This window comes from Candida parapsilosis, contig 005809 (assembly GCF_000182765.1).
Source record: "Candida parapsilosis strain CDC317 annotated contig 005809".
Taxonomy (NCBI): domain Eukaryota; kingdom Fungi; phylum Ascomycota; class Pichiomycetes; order Serinales; family Debaryomycetaceae; genus Lodderomyces; species Lodderomyces parapsilosis.
Window position 1 is genome coordinate 1,373,049 of NW_023503281.1, and position 26,266 is coordinate 1,399,314.

General features: G+C 37.9%; 15 protein-coding genes and 2 non-coding genes across 17 annotated transcripts; 8 read left to right on the forward strand and 9 right to left on the reverse strand. All coding sequences in view use genetic code 12, as the record gives it.

Moving 5' to 3' along the window:
- Positions 1-101: 101 nt before the first annotated feature.
- RPC40 (DNA-directed RNA polymerase core subunit) lies at positions 102-1,112 on the reverse strand (the record flags this gene model as incomplete). The annotated part of the gene is made up of 1 exon (XM_036809547.1): positions 102-1,112. The coding sequence occupies one exon, from the start codon at positions 1,110-1,112 to the stop codon at positions 102-104; it is 1,011 nt and encodes a 336-aa protein (XP_036666172.1).
- Positions 1,113-1,302: 190 nt separating this feature from the next.
- On the reverse strand, positions 1,303-2,268 carry CPAR2_206470 (uncharacterized protein; the record flags this gene model as incomplete). The annotated part of the gene is made up of 1 exon (XM_036809548.1): positions 1,303-2,268. The coding sequence occupies one exon, from the start codon at positions 2,266-2,268 to the stop codon at positions 1,303-1,305; it is 966 nt and encodes a 321-aa protein (XP_036666173.1).
- Positions 2,269-2,560: 292 nt separating this feature from the next.
- On the reverse strand, positions 2,561-4,141 carry BUD14 (protein phosphatase regulator; the record flags this gene model as incomplete). The annotated part of the gene is made up of 1 exon (XM_036809549.1): positions 2,561-4,141. The coding sequence occupies one exon, from the start codon at positions 4,139-4,141 to the stop codon at positions 2,561-2,563; it is 1,581 nt and encodes a 526-aa protein (XP_036666174.1).
- Positions 4,142-5,817: 1,676 nt separating this feature from the next.
- AAT1 (aspartate transaminase) lies at positions 5,818-7,140 on the reverse strand (the record flags this gene model as incomplete). The annotated part of the gene is made up of 1 exon (XM_036809550.1): positions 5,818-7,140. One exon carries the CDS (start codon positions 7,138-7,140, stop codon positions 5,818-5,820), a length of 1,323 nt encoding a protein of 440 aa, XP_036666175.1.
- A 1,192-nt stretch (positions 7,141-8,332) lies between these two features.
- On the forward strand, positions 8,333-8,566 carry CPAR2_206500 (uncharacterized protein; the record flags this gene model as incomplete). Its single annotated transcript, XM_036809551.1, has 1 exon — positions 8,333-8,566. One exon carries the CDS (start codon positions 8,333-8,335, stop codon positions 8,564-8,566), a length of 234 nt encoding a protein of 77 aa, XP_036666176.1.
- Positions 8,567-9,699: 1,133 nt separating this feature from the next.
- On the forward strand, positions 9,700-9,795 carry CPAR2_it_cp_Gln(UUG)_11. Its single transcript has 2 exons — positions 9,700-9,738; positions 9,761-9,795. It is a non-coding gene; the product is annotated as a tRNA-Gln (tRNA).
- Positions 9,796-9,827: 32 nt separating this feature from the next.
- CPAR2_it_cp_Gln(UUG)_12 lies at positions 9,828-9,923 on the forward strand. The gene is made up of 2 exons: positions 9,828-9,866; positions 9,889-9,923. It is a non-coding gene; the product is annotated as a tRNA-Gln (tRNA).
- An 812-nt stretch (positions 9,924-10,735) lies between these two features.
- RPF2 (rRNA-binding ribosome biosynthesis protein) lies at positions 10,736-11,740 on the forward strand (the record flags this gene model as incomplete). Its single annotated transcript, XM_036809552.1, has 1 exon — positions 10,736-11,740. One exon carries the CDS (start codon positions 10,736-10,738, stop codon positions 11,738-11,740), a length of 1,005 nt encoding a protein of 334 aa, XP_036666177.1.
- Positions 11,741-11,913: 173 nt separating this feature from the next.
- CPAR2_206520 (uncharacterized protein) lies at positions 11,914-15,018 on the forward strand (the record flags this gene model as incomplete). Its single annotated transcript, XM_036809553.1, has 1 exon — positions 11,914-15,018. The coding sequence occupies one exon, from the start codon at positions 11,914-11,916 to the stop codon at positions 15,016-15,018; it is 3,105 nt and encodes a 1,034-aa protein (XP_036666178.1).
- Positions 15,019-15,073: 55 nt separating this feature from the next.
- On the reverse strand, positions 15,074-15,433 carry DAD2 (Dad2p; the record flags this gene model as incomplete). Its single annotated transcript, XM_036809554.1, has 1 exon — positions 15,074-15,433. One exon carries the CDS (start codon positions 15,431-15,433, stop codon positions 15,074-15,076), a length of 360 nt encoding a protein of 119 aa, XP_036666179.1.
- A 153-nt stretch (positions 15,434-15,586) lies between these two features.
- On the forward strand, positions 15,587-17,134 carry SGO1 (Sgo1p; the record flags this gene model as incomplete). Its single annotated transcript, XM_036809555.1, has 1 exon — positions 15,587-17,134. One exon carries the CDS (start codon positions 15,587-15,589, stop codon positions 17,132-17,134), a length of 1,548 nt encoding a protein of 515 aa, XP_036666180.1.
- Positions 17,135-17,256: 122 nt separating this feature from the next.
- On the reverse strand, positions 17,257-18,222 carry CDC21 (thymidylate synthase; the record flags this gene model as incomplete). The annotated part of the gene is made up of 1 exon (XM_036809556.1): positions 17,257-18,222. The coding sequence occupies one exon, from the start codon at positions 18,220-18,222 to the stop codon at positions 17,257-17,259; it is 966 nt and encodes a 321-aa protein (XP_036666181.1).
- A 1,448-nt stretch (positions 18,223-19,670) lies between these two features.
- Positions 19,671-19,865, forward strand: CPAR2_206560 (heat shock 9/12 family protein; the record flags this gene model as incomplete). Its single annotated transcript, XM_036809558.1, has 1 exon — positions 19,671-19,865. The coding sequence occupies one exon, from the start codon at positions 19,671-19,673 to the stop codon at positions 19,863-19,865; it is 195 nt and encodes a 64-aa protein (XP_036666182.1).
- Positions 19,866-20,327: 462 nt separating this feature from the next.
- On the reverse strand, positions 20,328-20,522 carry CPAR2_206570 (heat shock 9/12 family protein; the record flags this gene model as incomplete). The annotated part of the gene is made up of 1 exon (XM_036809559.1): positions 20,328-20,522. The coding sequence occupies one exon, from the start codon at positions 20,520-20,522 to the stop codon at positions 20,328-20,330; it is 195 nt and encodes a 64-aa protein (XP_036666183.1).
- Positions 20,523-21,509: 987 nt separating this feature from the next.
- CPAR2_206580 (uncharacterized protein) lies at positions 21,510-22,181 on the reverse strand (the record flags this gene model as incomplete). The annotated part of the gene is made up of 1 exon (XM_036809560.1): positions 21,510-22,181. One exon carries the CDS (start codon positions 22,179-22,181, stop codon positions 21,510-21,512), a length of 672 nt encoding a protein of 223 aa, XP_036666184.1.
- Positions 22,182-22,620: 439 nt separating this feature from the next.
- CPAR2_206590 (uncharacterized protein) lies at positions 22,621-24,666 on the forward strand (the record flags this gene model as incomplete). Its single annotated transcript, XM_036809561.1, has 1 exon — positions 22,621-24,666. One exon carries the CDS (start codon positions 22,621-22,623, stop codon positions 24,664-24,666), a length of 2,046 nt encoding a protein of 681 aa, XP_036666185.1.
- Positions 24,667-24,679: 13 nt separating this feature from the next.
- Positions 24,680-26,053, reverse strand: PEX2 (ubiquitin-protein ligase peroxin 2; the record flags this gene model as incomplete). Its single annotated transcript, XM_036809562.1, has 1 exon — positions 24,680-26,053. The coding sequence occupies one exon, from the start codon at positions 26,051-26,053 to the stop codon at positions 24,680-24,682; it is 1,374 nt and encodes a 457-aa protein (XP_036666186.1).
- Between the last annotated feature and the right edge of the window lie 213 nt (positions 26,054-26,266).

The following is a 26,266-nucleotide window of genomic DNA, read 5'->3' on the forward strand; positions in this document are numbered from 1 at the left end:
CTCTTGTCGTATAAATATATATTACGACACTTCCATGTCACAAAGTATTTCCTCTATTATTTTACTAACTATACATGATGATACTTGTATAAATCAAGCTTCTATTGACCGATTGGACATTTTCTCAAATACTCAGCCTTATTCTTCAACACTCTAACCGACTTGAAAAAAATCTCTTCTGGTGGCATTGCTCCTGTCGATTCAACTTGGAAAATAAAGTAATCTCTTTGTCTGCCCAACTTTACCTTGCCATTGAATTCAGGATGCCTCAATACTTCTCTTGACACAGTATCTTTTCTTGCATCAGCAACGTATGCTTCTCCCTTTGAATCGATTTCAATCACACCGGGTGGGAAACATTTTTGAAACTTTTTGGCCAATTCACCAGTTATTGGCTCTTTAATATCTATCACTGGTAACAACCTATACGATGCTGTTGCTACGGGGGAAAATTTTGCATGGTCAGCACCAACACCTAATATACAATGAGCTCTTAATGAAATCTCTTGTCCTGGTCTTAGTTTAGCCAAGAGGATATTTGGATCAGTGGGCACTACTGGATTGTCTTTATACTTTTCCAATTGACTTCCTTGCGGTTCAAATTTCAAGTCTTTGGCATAAACATTGCTATTTCGATACAATTCATTAGGGTTGGTGGAGTTTTTTGGTGCATGTGGGTTCTTGGTGCATGTAACATCCAAAGACAATACAATGGTGTTATCTTCAGTATAACGATCGTTTTCATCAACAGATTTATCCACCCATGTCAAGGAATCAGGATCAACTTTCAATGGCACTAAACCGATTCTATGGGCCAAAACCTCATCCTGTATAACTGATGTATTCATAAATGAATAAACTGTTTCAACAGCTACTGATGGCACTTCAGCAATCATTATACGACGGAATGCATTGGCTATTGATGTGTCTATATGGATTAAATCAAAGTTTGCAACACGCTCACTAACATTGGTGATCTTGATATCAAATGATTTTTTAAACTTTTCGATATCCCAAGAAAAGTCTCCTGAAGATTGGTGACCGGGAAAATCAGTGGATGATGTGTTTGTGACCCTGTTGTACTCTATACCTACTATGTTATTATCAGACATTGGAGCTATGGGTTTTCTGTGGGTTCTGGGGGTTCTGGGGGTTCTGTTGGTATTGAGATGATCTCAAACTGAGCTGAACTTTTCGTTTTTTTTTTTTTCAACTCTATATAACCGATGAGATAAATGCTACCAAATGTTTCACATCTATTTACTAAACAAGGAGCAAACATCCATTCTATATTTTTTCAATTCATACCAAGCCAGACACTCTTGGAAAGGCGCCAGGCAATGTTGAAGAAGACGTGGATAACCCACTACTCTCTCCAGCACCCTGTATATTCACCTTCAAATTCATCATCTTTTTAACACCATCAAGTAAATCAATAGTCATCAATTGCACGTTTCCGTTATAACCATCCCCTTCAATTCGAGCTTTATTAATCACTTCATCATCAAGATGTCCATTGTTTAGCAATTCACTTAATGGTATATCCTCAGCACCACTCTGTGACAGCAGAACCAGCAGCAAGGACCTTCCTATATCCTCGGTTGCCCTTCCTTCGCCAAGGCTAGTCGTATTCCTCCCATTCAATACCTCACCCTGTCCGGCTCTTTCTTCTTCGTCTTCGTCTTCTCCTTCTTCAAATACTTCCTCATTACCAACAACACCATGCAAATATAAAAGAATCATTTGTAATACAAACACAGCCACATCTAATCCCAACAACTCCCCTCGATTATAGGGCAATCTTTCCCCAATAAATTGTACAGTCAATCCACCATATAAATACCCCAGACTTTCATCCCCAGCATCACTTCGACTACTACTAGGGCTTCTAGAATAGACACCAAAGATTAAATGTGTTAAAAAGCAATACAAATTCATAAACACAACACCACGAAAGCTCATCTTGATCATGGTCTTGATATGATGGGTGGAGAACATATAATATCGACTGACGTAATCAGGGTTTATGCTCAAAATGGCGAAATGGATGGTACTGCGAAGGAAAAGTTGGAAAAATGACAAATCTCGTAAATAAATTAGGACAATAGTGACAATTTCAAGTAGTTGAAATGATTGTTTCAAGTCAGTTGTAAAAAATCGTTTACGCTTGGATAGTACTTGTTGGTTATTGGCTATTGTTTGCTCTAATGTGGGGTACTTTTGTTGCTGAAAGTTTTGTAGCTCTTGCTCAAGATTTAAGGGTTGCATTTTTGAGTGGGTTTGACTTCTGACGACGTAATGTGAAAATGGGTTACAATTGAACTAGCTATTGCATAAAGTCTTGTGGGAAACAGATCTTTGTCAAATGAATGCGTTGAGTTATGTAATATACGTTGAATACTGGGTGTATGTACTAAAGTGTTTAAATGCTCGGAATTAGGTTTCACCTTTTTTCTAGGGACAAAGCGAGAAGGTAGTGGCAACAATCTACACATACAAACACATAAGCGAACCTCTTGTTTGTATTGCTTTAGGTACAATCATCTATACAAACAACTATTCACCGCGATGCCCCATTACTTCGTTTATTTATAATCAATGGCGCTTCCATTGGATAGACATCACTCAATGTTTCAGGCTCTTGAATTTGCAATTGTGATGGTGGTTGCAACTCGTTTAAATCAACATTGTATAATTCAAGAATTTTCCGTATATCATGCTCGTCATTGCTGGTAGTGAAAGTACAGCTTGTGATGCTGGTGTGTCCATGCCCATTCCTCTGTTGATTGTCGCATTGCTCCTCACCGTCTTTCTCTTCGTCGTCACTGTCCATAAGATTACCCAAGTTTTCAAATGCGACTGTCTTGATTGTCTTTTTTGTTTTCGGTTGTCGATCAATCAATTGTAGTTCATTCTCTACAAGCCTTTCCATTTCTTCATTCTTGTGACAATTCAATCGTGCTAATCGTTCTCCATGCGTCTCTAGACACTCGGCAGGCACAAATCCAATTTTGCCATCCTCTCTGTCCAGATCAATGTCTACTGATGCATCATTTGTTTGCTGATACCTGGCTATTTTTTCCTCCTTGGTTAATTTTTTGATCAACCACCAATAATTATCTTCATCGTTGAGTAAATGCACTGGTTCGTCACGTGTTAACGAACAATGTGAAGGGTCAGGTCCCGAAAAGTCGTAAAGTCCGTATAGTTTATTTGGATCTAGATCACGTGGTGGAGATCTAGGTGGCGAAGGCGGTATTATAAGATCATCTTGGTCTTGGTCAAGCTCACCGTCATATTCCTCATATTCGTGATGACCCCTTCGCTTATTTCCCTCGGTTTCGTCATCCAGATATGCCGATCCGTCGCCGTCGTCAAATGTGTCCAAAAAATCATCATTATCGTCATCGTCATCACCATCATGGCTTGCAGTGTAATAAAAGTCCAATCTTGATTCTTCATCTTCGTCTTCGTCGTCGTCATCACCATCATCATCTATTCCTTCCTCTTTGTCTGCTTCCTCGTCTGATGCATATATGTCATTCACCTGCGCATCTCCCAAAAAGTCATCAATTTGCTGTCTATCGTTATCGTAATTTGATGAATATAATTGTGATCCTTTTTCTAGTCTATTCTTGGTTAAATTTAGTGAATTCTGCCTCACGACAGAATTACTACCTTTCCTTTCCCTTCGTTTGGACAAGTGGGTAATTTTAGCTATACTATCATCATTATAATGCAGTGCCAATTTGGTAAATTTGGTGTATTGACTCCGTTCTTGAAATAATTCATTGGGATTGAAAATGCTATTGTGTATTCGTTGACTCTTTTCGTGGTCGCTATACTCACTGTTGTAATTATCTTGGTGAATCATTGTATTTAGCACATGACTCTGTATCCTCTGTTTACCCAAGCCCAGGTATTGGTTGTTGTATACGACTGATGAGGTGTTTGTTTGTTGTGACGAAGTCGATGACAGTATAGACAATTTACGTTCCAATTCTTTTAATATCTTGTTGGTATCATCAAGTATTGTCTGATCAAAAGCAAAATCAGACGAATCATCATTGACGTGGTCATTTGTTGTGGCATTGGAGCAGGAGTTTTGCTCTCGACTCCTTTGTTCACTAGTTATGCTCATGGAAATAAGGAGGTATGGTTAGTCGCTATAACTGAATAGTGGATAATAGCCTTATCAGGTCTATATAAAGCAAGCAGTTGCGTTGTGAGCTGCGTGGGTGTGTGTGTGTGTATACAGGGGTGTATATATCAGATGGATTGATGTTTTGATGTTTATGGTTTGATTAGAAAACAAAAAATAAAAAAGGGTTGTGTGCTATTGTTGTCTCTCTTTTGGGTCGTGTTTTTAGATGTACTGTATATAACTTCATACCAGATCATTACATTATGATACAGTTACAAGTAGTACAAGTAGCACAAGTAGCACAAGTAGCACAAGCAGTACAAGTAGTACACACTTATTATAAAAGAAGCTTTGATTATATTAAAAGAGAGAGAGAGAGAGAGGCTTACAGGGGAGAAAGGAATGTCAAGTAAATATAGTGAACGCACCAACACCAATCTAAAAGACACCATCATCTATAGTTGACCTAGACTTCATTCTCGCCTGATGACACGCCATTCTAGAAAAGAACAACCACTTTTTCTGACAGTTGTGGAAATTCCGGATTTTGATATGACAGGAATGACACTTGGAGAAGAAAAAGAAAAAAAAAAACGTGAAATGTGATTACGGTTCTAGGGGTACGATGGACAGGGCGATGACCTAATTATTCCTCCCATGCCACATTCGCGCTTCAACTCACACCCCCCACCATTCTGAATTCCGGCGCACAGAAAGTAAAAATTAATACAACAACAATAAAATAAAAACACCCATTTATAACATACAATGAAAAATCAGGCCAAGACCAAATTAAGAAAAAAGGGGCGAGGGGGGGAGGGTAAAAGACCTTTTTGAAGGAACCCCCTTTTATCTGTATTATTTTTCTTTCACTTGGAAACATCAACAAGTAACTGTTGAAAACCAATTGCCAAGCTAGACTCTTTGGTGGATTGGGTGAGCGGGGTTTCTGTAGTTTTATCGCTTACCATTTTAAAACGGTTCAAATCTCTAGAACTTGATTTTTAAATACTTAATAATGCAATGCCCATGGCGATCTATCCAGACCTATTTATAATGAACAGAGGATTATGTCTAGCTAATATAAAACATATTCTAAACATCATCAATCTAAGAGATTCAGGTATAAAACTCTTACCTGTTCATGAAGGGTTTTATACATGTTTCACATCCAGTCAACTGGTAGCTACACGTAAAGAACTCGAAAAGTACCTGCTCGGATTAAATACACAAGACTTACCAATAAGTTTAACCTCAACAGGAACTACCACAGGCTCACAATGTATAAAATGACTCAGCTAATGTTATGATAGATGTTCTTCTTTTGGTTACAAAGTCTATATTTTTTTCTTTTCTGTGCCATATTTGGTGTTCCAATTCCAATCGCGTTGTCTGGTATTACTTTCCTAAAGCTTGCAATTAAAACTCTATAGCCTCCACTCCCACTTTGTCTAAGTTTACTTTTCTACCTCTACTAGCTCACCTCTTTTACAAGGTTAAATTCCGGTGTAATCTACAGCTTGCACTAACGAGATATCACATAGAGTTTGTCTAGTTTCGTTCTTACATTATTTATTTCTTTTTCAAACCTATGCAAAACAATACCACAACCACCCAACTAGAAAGTTAAGCGAACCTTGTTCCTGTTATATTCTTTGGCCATTCTTTCCCTTTTAATTTCCCTTGACAACTTCATTAATAGCATTGGCCAAATACTCAACATTGTTATCATTAATTCCTGAAATACTAAATCTACCATCTTCAGTAGCATAAACACTGTAGTCATTTCTCAATTTGATCACTTGTTCTGGTGACAATCCAGTGTAAACAAACATACCTCTTTGTTTCAACAAGTGGTCCCAATTGTAGTTGGATTTATCCAAATTGTCATACAATTTTTGACGCACATTGTTTAATCTTCCAACAACTTTATCCAATTCTTCCAACCATTGGGGCAACAAACCACTTGATTCATCAAATATAACTTCAACAATCTTGGAACCATGGATTGGTGGAGATGAATAAATTGGTCTAATTAATTTCTTCAATTGTGATTCAATAGCTTTTGATTCTTTAGCTGATGGAGTAATAATCGAAATGGATCCGGTTCTTTCACCATACAATCCCATGTTTTTAGCAAATGATTGACACAAGGCAAAAGTTGGAATCTTGTTTTCATTAGCCAATTTAGTCAATTTTCTAATCAACTCGATATCGTTATATGGTTTACCACTAGCAAAACCTTGATAAGCCATATCAACAAGAGGGAAAAATTTCTTATCCTGAATAATTTGCAATACTTCATCCCATTGCTCGTTAGTTAAGTCCATACCAGTTGGATTATGGCAACAAGCATGCAACAAGACAATTGAACCTTCAGGTTGTGATTGCAATGATTTTTTCAAATTTTCATAATCCAAATCGTTTTTACTAGTTTCATAGTAATTGTAAAATTCAGGTTCCAAACCAGCATCTTTGAAAACAGCAACATGATTGGCCCAAGTTGGTTTGGGGACAAGGATTTTCTTGTTGGAGTAAAATCTGTTCAAGAAATCAGCAATAACTCTCAATGAACCAGTACCGGAAATGGTTTGGGAAGTAACAACTCTACCATCATCAATCAATTGTTTACCATTGGCATCTTTGTTGGAGTTGTTAAAGATGAAATTTTTGACAATTGATTGAAAGTTTTTGGAACCAATAATAGCAGTATATTCCTTTTCAGTTTCCTTCTTTAACAAGATTTCTTCAGCTTTTTTAACTGATGGGAATATAATTGGTTTACCTGAATTGTCTCTATAAGCACCAACACCCAAGTTGATTTTTTTAGGATTAGAATCATTGTTGTAAGCTTCAGTGATACCTAAAATCTTGTCAGGTGGAGCCAATGGGATTTCAGCAAATTTCAAACAAGTGGCAGTAGAAGACAAAGATCTTAATTGCACCTGTAATTGTAACAATTGTTGTTTGTTTTTGATCAATTGAGTCTTGTACATGTTTGTTGAGATGATGTAGTGTTGAACAAAAGAAGAAGAACAAGAACAAGAACAAGAAGAAAAGTGGAAAAAGATTTCTACTGGTGGGATATCGGTTATATAAATTTTTTCAACAAAAATCTCTGTCACTGGTGTGTCACAACAACGACATACTTGTCAAGTATTTTGTACTGTACTGTACTCTCTGATGAATGGAAGTTTTTTGTATTTAATCACGTTTTTGTGCTTGTGTTTTAAAAACGCACTGCAAAAAAAAAAAAAAAAAGAGTTATTCACCCCGCTTTAATAATTCAAAATGATTGGTCTGTGTATATGAATATATAATCCATAACCTTTTATATGAGAGAAACTACACTTTATACGAAAGCGGTACACAATTAGAGTGTATGTCAAAATAGTCTATTGATCAAGATTGGCAGTTAATTTTCAAATAATTCTACTGTGATATATATATAAAAAGTGTGGTGTTTTACTGGATCACATGACTCATTTCTCATGTGAACCACAAAAAACCCCAAAAAAAAAAAAAAAAAAATAGAAAATAATAAAAACCAAAAAAGTTGTTCCTAATTAATCCGTAATTTTACACAAACAGTTTTACTGAAAGTATATCTCCACTTTCGTTGGCGTAGTTGGTGGTTGATGGTTGGTCCTCGTCTTCGTCTTTGTCTCGCGCGAGACGGAAATTTTGAATTTCACTCGACACTTCGACCGAGCAAAGCCAAAAAAAAAAAAAAGCATCTGTTTTTGACGCACCTCCCCTTCACTATATTCCAATGCATTGAGAAAAAAGAAGGACATATTCAAGTTCAAAGTGGACGGAATCAGGCCGACTTAACCGAGATCGGAATCAAAAGAAAACAAAAGTTCCTTTCAACCACAAAGGTAAGAAGGTTTTCTCTCATGATATAATGAAGTATTCTCAACAACAATTTGACACTCTCCCTCTAGTCTATACGCTCTATAGTGTATAAATCTTGAACAAAAGTTTGTCTTGCAGCTGTTTTTCATTCGACATTGTCCATGGGTGATTGAACATATCTTTCACTTTCACATTTTCTCTCTCCTTGTCTCTCTCTCTGTCTGTTTAAGATTTCGATGTTGCTGATATCCTCGGGATAATAGCGCATACCGCGCACCACACTTCTTTATACAAAAGCTTTTCTGCAACTTAAAGCCAATTGATTTATGAATGAGGCATAACTGTTCAATACAGACACATGAAGACTACTTCATATTGAATAGCCATGCTAGAAAGGAAGAAGAAATGACGAAATTGTCTGTCAATGATATTGATTTCGTCAAGGGATGTTTCTTGAGATGTGAGTGCCAAGTGTTGACGAGATTACCCATGAGCTTATTCGAGGCATTGATCCGTCGCCACAAGATGTGTGGTGTTCTACTAGAAAAAGAAGTTATGAGGTAATGCAGTTGAGGAATATTTGTCAACACAAGAAGTGCAATATGCGAGTCTCATATTCGTGGCTGATGAATATACTTTTGCAATCCTACACATGACAAACCGCCCACGAAGTTGGAACGAGGATGCTGAGTCTTTATCCAACTAGCGTATTCATTGAGTGTTTAGAGAAGATAATGATTGTAGCGATATTCGGATTTGCATTTCAGCAAAGCAGGAGCAAGTGGCAGTAAACACACAAATAACCTCTATGACTTTATTGCATAGTAACTATTTGCCTTATTCACTTGATGAAGGTGATAAAGATTTGCTCATAGAGATGGTACTAGAGTTAGCATACACAAATGACGATGGAGCACAGGAGAATGATGTTAGTAGATATACACCTGGACACGATTCACCAACACCACCGTTTCTAAAGAATACATCATCACCAATTGCGTACGCGTATTTTTCTATTACTAGAGAGTTTCAACAATACGGATTGACAAACAAGTTTGAATTGTAACCTGAGCAGTGAACTCATTGCAAGTTCGCACTTTGATAAAGACTCAGTCCATTACTGCTGTGAAGCAGTCTCCTTGCGTACTCTACACCTCTTGTACCAGCCCATTTGTCAGATTTTGTTCTTCACTCGAGCTGGTGAACAAATCACCCACTACTGAACCCACTACAGTCAAGGTTGTTTTGAATTGCCCCTAGTATATCGCTGATACCTTTAAATGTTGAATCACTGCTACTGACACTACTACTATACTACTTTCATAAAATTATTGTATTGCAACTTTATTAAAAAGCATAGATTCAAAAACATATTTCCAATATTATGGATCATTCTCTGTAGCTTTCTCTAACTGCCTCTTTCGCCCCGCTCCTTTTTTAGTTTTTGGCAACCATACGCGTAAATGACTTGTTTGCGGTATCGTAAAATAATCAATCTTTTAACTGCACTTGAACACCTGTGCTAGCAAATCCATCTCTACTTTCGAGCATACGTCCAAGATCAAAGGACCGTAAGAGCTCGGTGAAATGACGCCCCAAACAATGTTTCGATTTGCTCTAGCCTGATCAACTCAAACTTTCTTAGTAGTCCGGCATTGCCATTTGGCAGCAAATGAGCACAATGGCTTAGTTGTTAAGGTCCTATAGTGTAGCTTGGTTATCACTTTCGGTTTTGATTTCACCTATTGAAGTTGAACTTCCGAACAACATCAGTTCGAATCTGGTTAGGACCTTTCAATGCAGCTACTCATTGTGTGCCATTTCTGGTCCTATAGTGTAGCTTGGTTATCACTTTCGGTTTTGATTTCATCTATTGAAGTTAAATCTCCGAACAACATCAGTTCGAATCTGGTTAGGACCTTTATTGTTAATTTTTTCAGCTTTTTTTTTTCAAGAAATAGAAACACGAGCCAGTTTCGATCTACTTCCACTACCTTTTCTTCATTTCAGATAGCTGCTATATTAGACCGGTTGAGAGGCTAGATTTGGGCTAACATGTCGTAGAATTGTATAAAAACTTACAAGTTGGTAAGTTTGAGACGGATGGGAAACAATCTAAAAACCAATTTTTTCTTTTGGATCCGTTAGTGAATTCTTTATGTAGCTCTCTGAGAAGTGAGCTCGTTAACTTGTTTCACAAGCTTCCGATCCGGTAGTTGACCTTCAAACTCGCATAAAAGATTTAATAAAACTTTTGTCGTTACCTTTTTGGTTGCGAAATGGATGCAAAAAATATAGATTATAAAATTTGAAGTTCCAGATAACTTTTTAGCTTAGAAAAAGGTGTTGTTGAAAAGACTGGTATAACACTATGCAATTGCACAATTTGCAGGCTGAGAATCCTCATCTACTTTAACTAAAATTACCCCACCATCTTGACTGTTATGCTCCAGATTTTGATATTGCGGAAGCTTAGTGCAACCCGTAAGGTATCACAAGGGGCCACGCTCTCCTCCACAAACTACTTAAAGTGGCATATGCCTAATCACATGCCTTCTCGGAAACACGAGCCTTGAGAAGATGACGAAGGGCAACAATCGTTGTGACTCCAATCTTAGCCCATATGGTAGCTCTCTAGAATTCTTGACCTCATCTCTGCAAGGCAGAAAAGAAAAAAAAAAAAAGAGCCATCTCTCCCCCAAACATTCCACAACACTAGTTCTTCAATTGATAATGATTAAGACGATCAAGCCAAAGAATGCTCGTTCCAAGAGAGCTCTAGCTAAGAAGGAAGCCAAACTTGTTGAGAATACAAAATCAGCACTTTTTGTTCCTGGTTCGACGGGTAACAAATTACTTCACGATGCTATGTGTGATTTGATGGCTCTAAAGAAGCCATTTGCAAAGAAGTTTTCAAAAAAGAATGAAATAAGGCCATTCGAAGATGCCACTGAGTTGGAGTTTTTCGCTGAAAAGAATGATTCATCGTTGATGGTATTTTCATCACATAATAAAAAGAGGCCAAATACGTTGGTGTTTACCAGATTCTTCAACCATAAAGTGTATGACATGATTGAGTTATCGATACAAAACAACCTTAAGCTATTGCAGGATTTCAAAAAGCTTACATTTACCATTGGATTGAAACCCATGTTTGTCTTTAACGGTCCCGCATTTGACAACCATGCAATCTATCAGCAACTCAAATCAATGTTTTTGGATTTTTACCGTGGTGAGGAGACAGATTTACAAGATGTTGCAGGTCTACAATCTATAATATCACTTTCAGTTGGGGAGATTGAAGATTCAAATAATGAGAAGGACTTGCCTAATGTCCACTTCAGAGTTTACAGATTGAAGACGTTTAAATCGGGACAAAAATTGCCTAGGGTTGAATTGGATGAAATTGGACCAAGATTCGACTTCAAGATTGGTAGAAGAAGAACACCAGCGCCGGAGGTTGAAAAGGAAGCCCTCAAGAAACCAAAACAATTAGAGGCAAAGACCAAGAAGAACATAAGTACTGATTTTATGGGTGATAAGGTTGCACAAATACATGTTGGTAAGCAAGATTTGAGTAAGCTTCAAACTAGGAAGATGAAGGGGTTGAAGGAGAAGTATGATATCAGTGAAAGTGAGGAGGAAGGGGAAGGTGATGATGACGAGGTATATGTATCTGATGAAGAGTACTTTGCTGATGAAGTAGAAGAGCCAGAAACTAAAAGGCAAAAGATATAGATGGCTGTATAGTGATAATGTAATCTGTTGAAAATGAAAAAAATTTCCATCTTGAGATGTTGTAGCATCAAAGTTACCTGAAAGCAAAAAAAAAAAAAAAAAAATAAACACCAAAATTCAAAAATGAGCACCAACACCACCGCACACCATTACACACTTCAATTTCGCTTCACATGTCATCAATATTTAAGCCTAGAAAGTTTGCGGGACCAATTGTGAAGCCCAGTGTTACTAAGGCTGAAGAACTTACTAAAAACAAACACTATTGTGTTTCAAGGTTACCAGGATTGCCCAGTGTTTTCAAAACAACAACATTTGTCAATGCCTACTCGGATTCGGAATCTAAGTATGCTGCTGCTATAAGTAATGATTCTGTTTACGTATGGCGGTACAAATCTGTTGACGCATCCCCCCTTTCCATTCAAATTCCCATTGACAAATCGTTCAAATTGCCAGTGGCCATTTTAACATCCCCTTCAAGTGGGACAGGCCGAGACCCTGGTCTTTTATTGATAGATGCAATTACTGGGCTAGTTAAGTTTTACGAAAACGTGCAGCGTGCACCAACGTTGGGGTTGATTCATGACAAGCCATTAGACTTGCAGGTAAGTCTTCAACCAACCGAATGTATAACATTGGTGGAAAACGTCGAACCAGCAGGAATTGCTGTGGCAACGTCGCTTCGAAGATGTATTCTTATTTCACTCAGAGACTACAGAAGCATTCCCTGTCTATCAACAATGGAATTGGTCAGTCCTGAGAGGAGTTTCCTTGCTAAACTTTTTGTGCATGACGAGGGTGATATTGTTGCAATAAGGTCAGCAAAGGACAACAGTTTTGCCACATCGCAAGCGATATACGTTCTTACTTCAGCTGGTACATTATACTCGGTAACTTGTAATTCAATGACACCTAATTCAACGCCATATATCAACAATGCTTCCTCATTTAAGCAAACGTTATCAGTTGATCCAGACGCCTATCCAGGAAGCGGGCCTCCATCAAAGTTCCTTGACATATGGCCATTAAAAGACAACAGCTATTTTCTCGCTTTGGTGGAATGGAATAGTACCTTGATGTTGGCAACATTTCGTGCTGATAAGTCTGGTGCTCTCTACTATGGCTCGCATGATTTGAAAATCAGTAATGACTCAACGTCACCACGGCTATTTCTACCTTCACCAGGTAAAACAGCATTTGTTATCATGGACAAAACAATCATAATGACGGATTTGGATACATCTTACATTGAACCAAAAAATACCTTCACGTACACGAAGCCACGCTGGGAAGATGTTATTAGGATTAACCCCGCTACTAAGTTGATAGGTTATGGCTACGAAAATCAAAGTCCAGATTCAAATCCCTCCGTCATTCTCATTACAAAAAACTATGGTGTTTTGAGATTGGAAAAGTTTCCAGAAACACCAAAGAAGGAAATTGTTTACGACACAGCGTTGCTTTTGAAATCACACATTGAGCAAGGGATATTCTTTTCCGATTCCAAAGTGATTGATTTTGACTTGATACATAAAGCTGAGAAAATAGCGGTGCACAATGCCGTTAGATCTATCATAAAAGAAGTCATGACTTCGACCTCGCCTTATTTACCTGATACACTTCCAGTCACAGCCGATTTATTACAACTAAAGGTAAAGATTTTGACCGAGTTGATTGCATACTGTCAGCGGAATTTTCCCGACGATTTTCCAATGATTGCAGAAGTTGTCAAGAATTTGGAAAAAACAAATTGCGCACTGAACTTATGGAAATACATTGATGCTAACGAGACTTACATGGAAGTATTCAGGAAGATTAGGCCTGAACCAAGGCAGTTTTTTATTTCAGAGATTGAAAACATAGGCGAGGTATTAAACTCGTTCCTTGACCATTTGAAGGAAACCACTCTTTCTACGTCCTCATTGGTTGTTACTACAATTCACGATGGTGTGTATTTGAATGCTGTGAGGTATAGTGACGAAGTTGGAATGTCATGGTTGTTTGACAGTGAAGTGCTAAACAGTGTCGAATCACAGTTCACACAAGATTTTGTCATTGGAAATAACAGTGACAAGTATGACGCTTCTTGTATCGTTCAGGTATTATATTATTTTTACACTAGTGCCATAAAGTCCACAAAGGAACAAAGGCTTGACACACAATATGAAGAGCTCAGCACGTTTTATGCGCAGAAGAAAAAGAATTGGATCACGGCATTGTTGAAATTGGGCTTGGTCAAAGAGGCAAAAGTCCTTGCTGAGAAATACCACGATTTTGCATCGCTTGCGAGAATTTTAGATACAGAAAGAGATTCGAAGTCAATTGAGCAACTAAACTACGGATTATACTTTGAAGAATTTGGATACCCATTCGCAGCCTGCGTATACGAACACTACATAAACAATGGCGAATACCAGAAGTTGTTGCTTGAGTTTTCCAATTACAAGCATTTCCTTTTGCAATACTTTAAACAGAATCCAGAATCGACATCGAGTGTGTCATGGATTCGATACTTACTTGATGATGACTTTGAATTAGCGTCAAAAGCATTGGGATTAGCAGCGTCATATAATAAAGAACTGATTAACAATCAGTTGACTCAGCTCTCTTTGGGTAAGTTGTCAGCAATTGCCGTGGGCGCATCTACAAAGAAACAATTTGATAATGAGTTGATGAAGGTTCGTTACCAAATCAAGGTAAGAGATGTCGTTGCTGGTGGGGGAAGAATTGCTGCTATCAAGAAGGAAAATTTTGCTAGTCAATTCCTCAATAAAAAAATTGACAAAGCTGATGCAAATTCTATCGCTGCAAACATATTTGGACCATTATCGAGTGATTTGCGTTTGAACGAGCTGTTATTGATTGAGTTGTTGACCGTTATTGAACCCAAGTTTTTACAAGATTATGGGTTTGTCTACGCTTTGAAAGTGGCGCAAACATTTTCGAATGAAGAGCACACTAATGAATCTATCAATATTATTTTACTACGTCTATTAACATTGGGAACTGAAGTCAAGCATACCATCAATGGCACCGATGATGTGGTGAAGCATGAAGTGGAATCAAGCATCTTGTTCAAAACCCTTGTGAGTCAACCAAATATCGTTTCTCAATTGAACCAGTTGCTAGAGAATGTCAATTTGAATGACACTTTGAACCCTTCTTTGAGTGAGTTTGATGAGAAGTTGTTGAATGAGTTGAAAAAGCGACTCGATGATGATTCTTTTAGATCTTGGGTACACATGGTTATAGAACAAGCCAAGATCGTCATAATCTAGGAAGGGTCATACTAGACAAGGTAGAATAAAACAACAGGTGAATTATCTGATATCTTTATCGTCCATTTAGCTCGTCATTACTCTCACTTTCTTGTTCATCTTCGTTTTCATCTTGTAAATTTATTCTGATCAAGGGTTCGGGATATGCATCTTGATCTACTTCCTCGTTTGTGGCCGTGTTAGTCAGTTTTAGCAAGCTTAGCGATGCCAATGAGATTGATTGGATCACTCGTTGCCAATTAGATAAAATCAACGCCACACTACTTGTTCCATCTTTCATTGTTTCCAATTGATCGCCAATTTGTTCCAATTCATTGGCTAATTCATCAGTCAACAGTCTGAACTCTCTTAGAAGTTCCAAGTTTGCTCTCTTTTCAGCAATCTTTTGATAAATTGCGGTGTTTTGTCTTGTCATAAGTGGGTGCAAGATCTAGTGTCTGTGAAGGTTACTTTTGGGATCTGATATCGCGTTGATTTTTCTGTTTTTGTTTTTGTTTCGTGATTTGTTTACATTTTGAAAATTATAAGCAACCAATTCTAAAATCCCCCACCTAACACATCAGCTCAAATGGCAAGAAAAGCAGATCTTGGAGAGTCAAGAGACAATACATCTCGAAGAGCTACTATACACAACCCCGCAACACACATCTCACAGGAGGATAATAGCCATGGTGACGAGCTCGCAACAACAACGACAACAACAACAACATCGCAATTGCAGCAGTATATAAATCAAAACAAGGTGCTCGCAAGACGCAATGGAATCTTATCGGCACGAATCACTGAGCTAGAAGATAAAATCACTTCAATGAATGATGAGCTCATTAGGCTTCGGAAAAATGACGCGCTCAATCTGGCACTTGAGTTGGTGGAGAAGAATTTGGTAAACAGTTTCAATGTTAGTAAGAAGCTATTGCATCGAATACGCATTGATAATGGGATAGATGTGGGTATACCACAACCTGCTGGCGCATATACGAGCAATAAAATTGAAGAGAGGAAAAAGGGACATGAAGCAAAGCCATTGCTGACAAGGCGAGAGTCCATGCAATCCATCTCAAAAGCCAAGTCAATCCTCACTCCTTTAGATACGGCAACGAGAGATGAACCTACAACAAAGAAGTTTGAAATACCACATTTTTTCAAAAAAAATGACCAATTTGAATCCTCATCCAAGTTTCTGAGCATTTTGGATGAACTGGATTCAGAGGAGATGTTTGATATAAGACTGGTTGGGGTGTTTGCAAAAGAGCCAACAATTAACAGTGATGATGAACAAAAAGATGGTGGTGGTGTTGAGGGGCCTTTAAGCCCAGTAATAGTAGAGAATCCATCGAGAGAGAGAAAGGACAAGGATGATGAAGAAAGTAACTTTTTAGCAGAATTCGGTCGCCATGAGTCGTCATTTGTGGAAATGAAAGAGAAACAAGAAAATTGTAAAGAGAGGAACATTGAGTCGAGACAAATGAAAGAGAAGCTGACGTCGATATTGCCTGATATGCTGGAATATGAAGCCGTTTTGGAGAGTTTGAAGTGTGATGGCGAGATAAAAGAGAAACAACAGGACGTTGCTATCACAGATGATGGGGCGGAGGGTAGCGGACATGATGATAAATCTAAGGGTAGTGAAGGACACAACACAAACTCTAAACATAAAATTTGTCACAAAGAGGTGGGTGAAGCTGCGCCACAACAAAAACCCGTGAATGTCATTGAGTTGGACAATGATACGAGTCCAAGGAGACCCACCAGATTGAGAAAGAAGCCAACCTCTCAAGTGCGTACACCTGGTTCAATTACCAAACAAAGGAGACTGAAAAGAATCCAAATCAAAGAGGATTCTCCCGCGGTTGAAACAGAACACGAACCACAACCAAACACCCACGAAAAGAAAACTATCCCAGTGGCAATTGAGCGCGAAGTGATTGAGTTGGATCTTTCCCCTACCAAGTCCACCGAGAGCAATGATCATGCATCAAATGCAACCACCAAGAGCGGGAAAAGGAAACCGCTTTCAAATTTGACAAACAAGATAAACAACAAGCCAGCAAAGAAACGTAAGCATAGCCTTAATACAGATTGGGACCTTGATATATTCGATCTTCGGAATGCCTAACTAGAAGAGGGTCGCCAATTATGAACGTATATAGTACTTGTTTATATTTAATTCTAACTAAACTAGAGATCAGTTTTTAGCAGAAACCCACTTTGATTAAAGACAGCTCCATTCAGACGCTATTAAACACTCATTTTCATCTTGATTGAAGGATAAGGTTCATATCCAACAATTTCAAAATCTTCAAATTTAAAATCATCAATAGTTTTAATTGCATCTTTTCTTTCTTCCTTGATCACCAATTTGGGAAATTGTTTTGGTATTCTTGTCATTTGTTCCTTTAATGCATCAATATGATCTAAATATACATGGGCATCACCCAAGGTATGGATAAATTCTCCACAATCCATATCCACCACATGAGCAACCATCTTTGTGAGTAATGCATATGATGCAATATTGAAAGGTACACCCAAGCCCATATCACACGATCTTTGATATAATAAACAGGATAATTTTGGTCTGCTTGATATTTTGGCTTTCTTGGTGTTGCTGGTGTTGGAGTTAGAAGCCAGTTGAGACTCATTAGGGAAACTGACATAAAACTGGCAAAAGACATGACATGGGGGCAACGCCATCAACAGGAAATCCGGTGGGTTCCAAGCTGACATGATGATTCTTCTATCATATGGATTAGTTTTTAACTTCTTAATTACATCTTGCAACTGATCAAAACCTTGGCCAGTATAGTCAGTATCGCAATCTTTATATTCAGCACCAAAATGCCTCCATTGAAACCCATAAACTGGTCCCAAATCACCTTCACGACGATGGGTCAATCCAAGATTGTCTAAAAATTCTCGCAGACCATTGCCCTCCCATATTTTAACTCCTTTTTCACTCAAGATTTTGGCATCCGTGGATCCAGCAATAAACCACAAGAGTTCATGTATTATCCCCTTGGAGAATACACGTTTAGTAGTTAGCAATGGGAACGAATCATTGGATAAATCGAACCGTAATTGTGGTGGGGCAAAGAGGGATTTGGTTCCCGTTCCGGTTCTATCTGGTCGATGTTCTCCTTCGTCAATGATTTTTTGACAGAGATCCAAATATGCTTGTTCTGCTTTGTTGATAGAGACTGTCATTTTGGAGATATGAGTGTACAGTCTGAAGAGTAAAAACTTGTGCAGTGTGTATCTGAAGCTTTTGTTTTGTTTCTCTCTCGTCGCGTCTGAAAACGATTCTCAATTTTTTTAGTTTTTTATTTTTAGTTGCAAGTTTATGCAAGACGCAATTGCGACTGCCTATTTCATGCCAATTTTACACTACACCCACACATCTTTACCATCCTCTCTTGTTATGCATCTTCGGGAACAAAGTGAAAAACACATTCCCATAAGGGCTCTTCTCTTTTGAAAGTGTCCCAATGCGTACCTCTACTTCAACAAGACCAAGAAACATCCAGTTTGTCCATCATAGGCACCTAGTACCAAAGCTTGACACGCATTTGAGAAAGGGTTTTCCATTACTGAGAGACATTGGGCCCAATTCTTTTGGTCAATGGCTGTACGCAGTACAATTGGTTGAAATTGTGCGTAAATTAATCCGCTACTAAAGTTCGATTGAAAAATCAAAAGCGTATGCTCCGCTTTAGGTAGACAAACTTTGCAAAAAAAAAAGGAAAAGAAGGAAAGATGTTGTCCTATCGGTTTATTGGTGTTGACAGGAAAAAAGGACGTACGGTGGAAGTTACAAAGATGTATCAACAACCGACAGTACTTTTGATACACTGAAGTTGCGGTTACCTTTTCGAAATTGTATACAAGTGCCCATGGAATTGACACGACTACCGAGGTTAAATTGTGTGTAGACCTGGGTAAGGGGTAACTAATCCAATTATCTCGTAAAAAAGTAAAGTTTTAATCTTGTACCAGATCCATCTTATTGTCAAAACTTTAGTGGAGAAACAATAGTTCACAGTGAGTAATAAAACCCAACTGTGATGATCATAATGATGATGGAAATAACGAGTGACTCCCCCTGACTCTGTCTCCGTAGCAACCCAACAACAACCACCACCACCACCACCACCTTGCTGTGCTGTTGCCCTTAGTCTTTTTTTTTTTTTTTTTGGTCTATATGACACAAAATCAATAGCAACCAAATCCAAACTCTATGCCGCATAGTATTCTTTCTTTTTATTACGACGTCACACCTTTATTGATGTCATAGCAAACACACGCAGAGTGACATACCTACATGTTACAAGGGACAAAGTATTTGTTGTACAAAGTGGGGAAGGGGAAGGGGAGGAGGAGGGGCAATTGAAGGAGGTCATTCATTTTTTTTGCCACAATCTAAAAACCGAGACAAGTAAACAACAACAACAACAACAACAACAACAATAGGGCGGTTGTTTTGCTTTTGTTTACATTTTAATCCTCGAGGAAAATACGTGTGTATGTAAGTTGGGGGAAAAAGGTGGTATAAATAGGATCAAATGTTCCCATCTATTCAACTCTCTCTTACTCCACTTCATTACACATCCACATACAACACTACAAAACTACAACTAAAACAAAAAAACAATAATATGTCTGACTTAGGTAGAAGAGATATCGGTGACAAGGTTGAGAGCAAAGTTAAGCCTGATTCCCAAAAAACCCTTTTTGAACAAGCTAAAGATAAGGTTGCCAATGCTGCTGATAGTTTGGCTGGTAAGGGAACTTCTGAGCACGACAAGTCAATTCCACAAAAGGCTTCCGACACTGTTTTTGGTGACAAGTAAAGTGAAAGGGTATAGCTAAAAAGAATATATAGTTTTAATAATTCAATACAAATTGTTTGAAGAACAATTCAGATGGGTAGAGCAGTAAGTAGTGTTTAATCTGTCATTTGAGTGAATGCTTCGGCATCACGAAACATAAACTGATGTGTCTAAATGATACTTTTATAATCCCTCATATTTTATTACTTTTTAGTTTTAATTTATAAGAGAGTTGTAGCTCTTGATAAAAGGGTGGAAGTAATAGATGTAGTTTGATTTGTTCAATAAATGGTACGTGGGGCATAGATCTCCAAAGATGATACACGAATTAAACACCAACACACACCAATCAGCCTACAACAAGAGTGATGTTTTTAACTTCAATTGAGTATTTTATTATAGATAAAGCTATATATGAGCTGGGCCAAAAAGCACAACTCTAAACTCTAGCAAAACTAGCTGCAAGACAAATCAAAAGCTAATCTATTTGTCACCAAAGACAGCGTCAGAAGCAGATTGAGTAGCAGACTTGTCATTTTCTGAAGTTCCCTTACCAGCCAAGCTGTCAACAGCGTCAGTAACCTTGTCCTTAGCTTGTTCAAAAGTAGACTTTTGAGAGTCTGGTTTGACCTTGCTTTCAACTTTGTCACCGAGATCTTTTCTTCCTAAGTCAGACATATTATTGTTTTTTTTGTTTTAGTTGTTTGTTAATGTGAATTGAATTCCAAAAATAAAACTAATGAATAGAAGAAGAAGAAGAAGAAGAAGAAGAGAAAGAGAAGGAGAAAAAGAGTAGATGGAATTGGTCCCCTATTTATAGTGTGATTGCAAACAACAACGACAGTCTCTCAAAACAATTTCGTCTCGAGGCAAGAGACGAAGGTGTGTGTGAAAAGTAGCAACCTTTTCCATCTTTTGTGTAATATTTTGCACATGCAACAAAGACAATACAATTCACTAACCCACCCATACCGTACAGCAATATTATAATCATAAAGAAAACAAATAAAAGACAAAAAAAGAAGAAGCATTACGTGTTAACTTTACAAGCTTTTGTTTCAATTGGGTAATCAATGGAATGGAATGACCCCACATGACTTCGTCTAACTCGGTACAAAGTCAATTGCCTTTCAGCATCATAGCCCGCCATCTACTGAAGTAATTGGTTGGTTGGTTGATTGATGTTTTATTTCATTGCTACCATCTTTGTGTAATAAACAGAGAAAGAAAAATAGTCCTTTATGATTGCTATCAATACAATACAGTTAAAGAAAGAATACCTCACCGCCACCACAATTTGACAGAGACAAAGAGATAGAGGTAGTGTGTTTGTGTGTGTGTGTGTGTGCGTAAGTAACCCTTTCACTCCTTTTCGGTAACCATTGGACTGTCCATAACCTAATTGAGTAATGGAACGGAATTCCACCTCAATTTCGCAATGGACAGTCCAATTCGAATCGAAACGATTGATTACGATGAAGATTCTCCCCCACACTTTTTTATTTGTTTTTATTTTTATTTTACTCTTTTTCATTTCGAATTGTAGTGGTTCTAGATTTACCACAATTTATTATGATGCTACAAAAGCTTTCAGACCACAACAATACGCCTACGGTATGAAACCAGAGCTTAACTGCATCCATCTCTCTCCTGACATAACTTTACTTATATTTGCAACCATGCGAAATACTTAAACCATCGTGGCTCTACAAGTACACAATTGGCTTTAGCAATCAACAATGGTTTATTCCCCTTATTTGCCAAAGTTTCCAAATATCCTTCAATAACAACTTTCCTACCCTTGGCTTCTTTAACTCTTGAATGCAACACAACTGTACTTTGAGGTGGAGCTTGGTTTTCAAAATCAATCAGTAAACTAGCGGTAACGCCTCTTTTGGAAGGTAGTTTACTAAAACCAGCTGAACATAAGCCCTCATCCAATATCGTGGCAATAATTCCGTTGTGGATTTGTCCGTCTTGACTAATCAACTTATCCCCTAAATGATAGAAACTGGTCAATTCCCCAGTTGATTCATTGACAAATACAAGTGGATCAATTTCCATCAAATCAGGTCCAAATAAAATGCCTGTGTTTATATAGTTGGAGCGATGCTGTTCAGGAAATGATTTACTTGATGTGTAATGTTTGACATTGGGGTTGGATGCAAGTTTCTTAAATTCATCAGTGGCTTCAATTTGTTGAATGACTGCGTCATTGATATGATTTAGTTTACGATCAGTGGCAAATTGACCTTTTCTCCAATCTTTGGGAAACGCAACTGCACCTACTGCAAATGCAACTAAAGGAATAGTTTTCCTCACTGTACCTCTAAACATGGTGGCTGTGGAGTTTGATGAGTTGGGTAGGGGGGGTTTATGTGCATGGAATGATTTCTGTCAAATCCCTCCTCTCTCAGCGAACAAGAAGAAAAAAAGATAAACGACAAAGCCGCAGTAATTACCCTTTTTGTAGGAGCTCTCTCTCTTCCAGTGTAGAGCGCATCTACTCAATTCACGCTCTGACATACGCTCATAGGGCAAAAGGACGCTACAACAAAATGAGAAAGCACAGAGGCACTGACACGAATCACACTTTATATCTCATTCAATTCTAACCAGGTTGAGATGAGAGATGTTTACGGTTTTTCTATGGGGAGGGGTAGCGCGGTCGTACTTATTAAATATTTTTTTTTTCATTCTCGCGATGAGTTTCCCATCCCATCTCGATGCACTTCTTTCATTCATCAATATCAACATCAATTTCAATAACTACAAGATGGGGAATAAATTAAAGGGCACCAAGCGTCAAAGTGATAGAGCCGTAGCTAGTCCCAGCACAAAGAAGGTGAAGTTGAATGACTCGAAGTCAAAAGTTGCACAATTAGAATCAGAACCTGATTCAAGTAGTGAAGATTTATCAGTAAGTGAGGATGACCAGGAATCAGCGAGTAATTCAGGCGCATCGGATGATGACGAATTAGACGATTTAGACGAGGTTGAGCCAGATGAGGACGAGTTGGATGACCTCAATGAAGTTGAAGTAGGCGATGTTGAAGAGAAAGAAAATGCAACAAAATCAGTCGACCCAAATAAAAAAACATCAAGAGAACAACACTCTGAGCAAAGGAAATTACTAAGTGATAGAAAATTACAAAGAAAATCCGGCGCCAAGGTGCAAGATATCAAGAAATTGTGGGAGAAACTTAGAGTAAAACATCCGGCACCAACAAAAGCACAACGTGATAAGTTATGTGACGAAATTTGGGAATTGTCGCATGATGTAATAAACGACTTGGTTTTGAAACACGATGCATCAAGGGTAGTACAGACATTGATCAAGTATTCCGGTAAGGAAAGAAGAGACAAAATTGTGGATGCATTGAAAGGCTCTTTTTATCAATTAGCCACTTCAGCATATGGTAAGTATTTGCTCATCAAGATATTGCACTATGGGTCAAAGGAGTCTCGTGAAGCTATTGTTAATGAGCTACATGGTAAGCTTCGTAAGTTGATGAGACACAGGGAAGGCGCATACGTTGTTGAAGATTTGTTTGTGTTGTATTCTACAGCTGCACAAAAACAGCAAATGATTAGGGAATTTTGGGGAAGTGAATATGCCGTGTTTAGAGATTCCGGCAAGGGCAAAACAGTTGTCGATATTATCAAAGAGTCTTCGGAAAAGAAACAACTCATTATGCAAAATTTGTACGGAACGATTAAAGCATCAGTTGAAAAAGGATCAACTGGTTTCCAAATCTTGCATGCAGCAATGAAAGAATATGTGAGTGTTTTGGTTGAAGATATCGACGCCAACGATTCGGCCATTAGGGATTTCATTGATTTATTGAGTGAACAATTTGCCGAATTGGTGCACACTCAAGAAGGGTCAGAAGTTGCATGCTGTATAATTGCCTTGGCGAATGCAAAGGAAAGAAAAGGTATAATTAAGAGCTTGAAAACCCATAGACAAGAATTGATCAAAAATGAATACGGAAATGTTGTCTTGATTACATTATTTTTGGCTGTGGATGATACTGTATTAACCTACAAGTCATTTTGCAGTGAAATGTTTACTTCCGAAGAGCTCCCACCATTAGTGCAAGACAAGTTTTCCAGAAGGCCGATTTTGTATATATTGCGTGGGTTGGATGGTAAATATTTTTCTCCAAATGTCAAACAAGCATTGTTGAAATATCAAGACTTGGCCTATGCCAAGACATCGAAAAAGGATAAAGTGATAAAAAGACAAGAGTTGTTTGACAAATCCATTGAACCAATTTACAAAGCATTGCTTGATAGTCGTGAAAGTGGTGAATTTGATAAATTATTGTCAGTCAATATTGGTGCTCAATTTATCACTGATCTTTTAACAATTGCAACCACCAATGAAAAAGTCAACTCCAAGTATAGACCGCAGTTGTTGGATACAATTTTCAATAAAATCATAAAGGGAGATATATTGGAAGATTACCATTTGTTGAACAAAATTCCATTTATGTCGAGATCAATCAAGGCATTGATGCATGGAAACCTCTTCAAATTTGACAATGAATCTAAAAAATTGATCCAAGTTGAAGGTGCAGGAAACATACCTGGAATTGGTGTTGACTTTGCTGAAAGGGCAGTTGATGAGATTTTGAGTAATGACAAGTTGATGGATTGGACTCGTGGTCAACCGGCTTTTGTGTTGGTTGCAGCATATGAAGTTTTACAATTGGCCAATTCAAAACAGGCCAAAACATTACAACAACAGTTGAAAAAGGAGAAAAAGAATTTATCCAAGGAAGATAAAGGTTCAAATCTTTTATTAGAACTTATATAAAAAAGGACAAACATCATAGTAACGCTTCGTCAGCATCGATTTCCTCTTCTTCACTATAGTCATCATCATCATCCTCGCTCAAACTCTCCAGGTTATCATCATCATCTTGGAATATATTCAGCACGCTACTGAGCTTTCTTTCAATCTTTACGCCCATCGGTTTTTCCGAGTGAGTGTACTCAGCTAGCCCATAACTCGATCCACTCTCAATACTTTCATCATCATCACTTCCATCTGAACCATCATTACTTCCACTTGGTTTCTCTTGCTTTACTTCATCATCAGACTCTTGTTGATCCTCATCATCCATTGTTATTGTTATAGCATCTACATCAATGGCCTTCTCGTCTGCTTCAAACTCTTTAAACCACTCCAATTTACTTCCACACCTCAAACATGGAACATCATCACCACTTGATTTCATCACATTGAATTGAGTAGCAATACAAACGTAGCAATACACATGGCCACAATTTGTGATACATGGATTTGTTACCGGCCCTGCTGTTGTAAACACCCTACCCCCTGACTGTGCTGCTTGATGGTTGTTGTAATGACAAATGGCACATTCCAGCACCGGTAAATTAGTATAAGGAGTCAATTGTTTTGCATCATTATTGCCCAGTTCAAATTCAATTGTATTTGGTCCATTGGCTCTATGATACAATTTCTTAGTAAATTTGCTAATCTTGCGCAATTGCAACAATGGTAAAAGAAACACCAAGAATTCCGTCATTACATTCCAAACCAATTGTCGATTTTGAAATTCATAATTGACGTTGCTTCCATTAAATTTTAATAAATCTGAAATTATGGGCGTTTCAATGATCCCAAGTAATCGATGAAGGATCGATGGATACTTTCCATTGATTAAAAACACAGTGAAATTGAGTAAATTAACCGTTTTCAAAGTATTATCTATCCTTGTCAATATTGCCGTTCGATTATTCAATATGACGTGTTTCAATCTTTGAAACAACGAGGTGCTTTCTTCGTCGTCCTGTCCCGTTATTTCATTGATTTGGTAAAGTGCCGTTTCCAACTTTTTGTACAAGTATGTACCAACCAACGCCGCCAACAAAATCCCCTTTTTATTAAGCCCAATAATTTTCCCAGTTCTAGAATCCGTTAGTTTTAAATTCTGTAACGATGACCCATACGAGGAGCCTGATTTCCATATTGTCAATTTAAAAATGAGTAAATTCAAAAGCAACGAATAAGTTTCTGGGTGACGATTGTATGAAAGCTTGCTAGCGAGTGAGTTTTGGTTTTCGTGAAGCTGGAAAATGGATGATAATTGGTCTTTCAAAAGTGTGAATAGCTCAGAGTCTAAAATGTTTGCATCTAGTTGAGATACTCTTGAAGAAGGATATGGTATGGGGAACATAGCAGTGAGTGGTTGCCGAACTGAATATGGATCTTAATCTTCTCCCTCCCCACACATTCCTTTCGGCATTTGTGAAAAAAATTGAAAAAAGATGGAGAGCGCTACCCATCAAATTTTGCCACTTTGGAATCAGGGACACTAGGTTGAATTTTGATCTACAATGTGTTGAATTTTTAACTTGCCGGTGTCATCTTTTAAAATAGCTATACACAA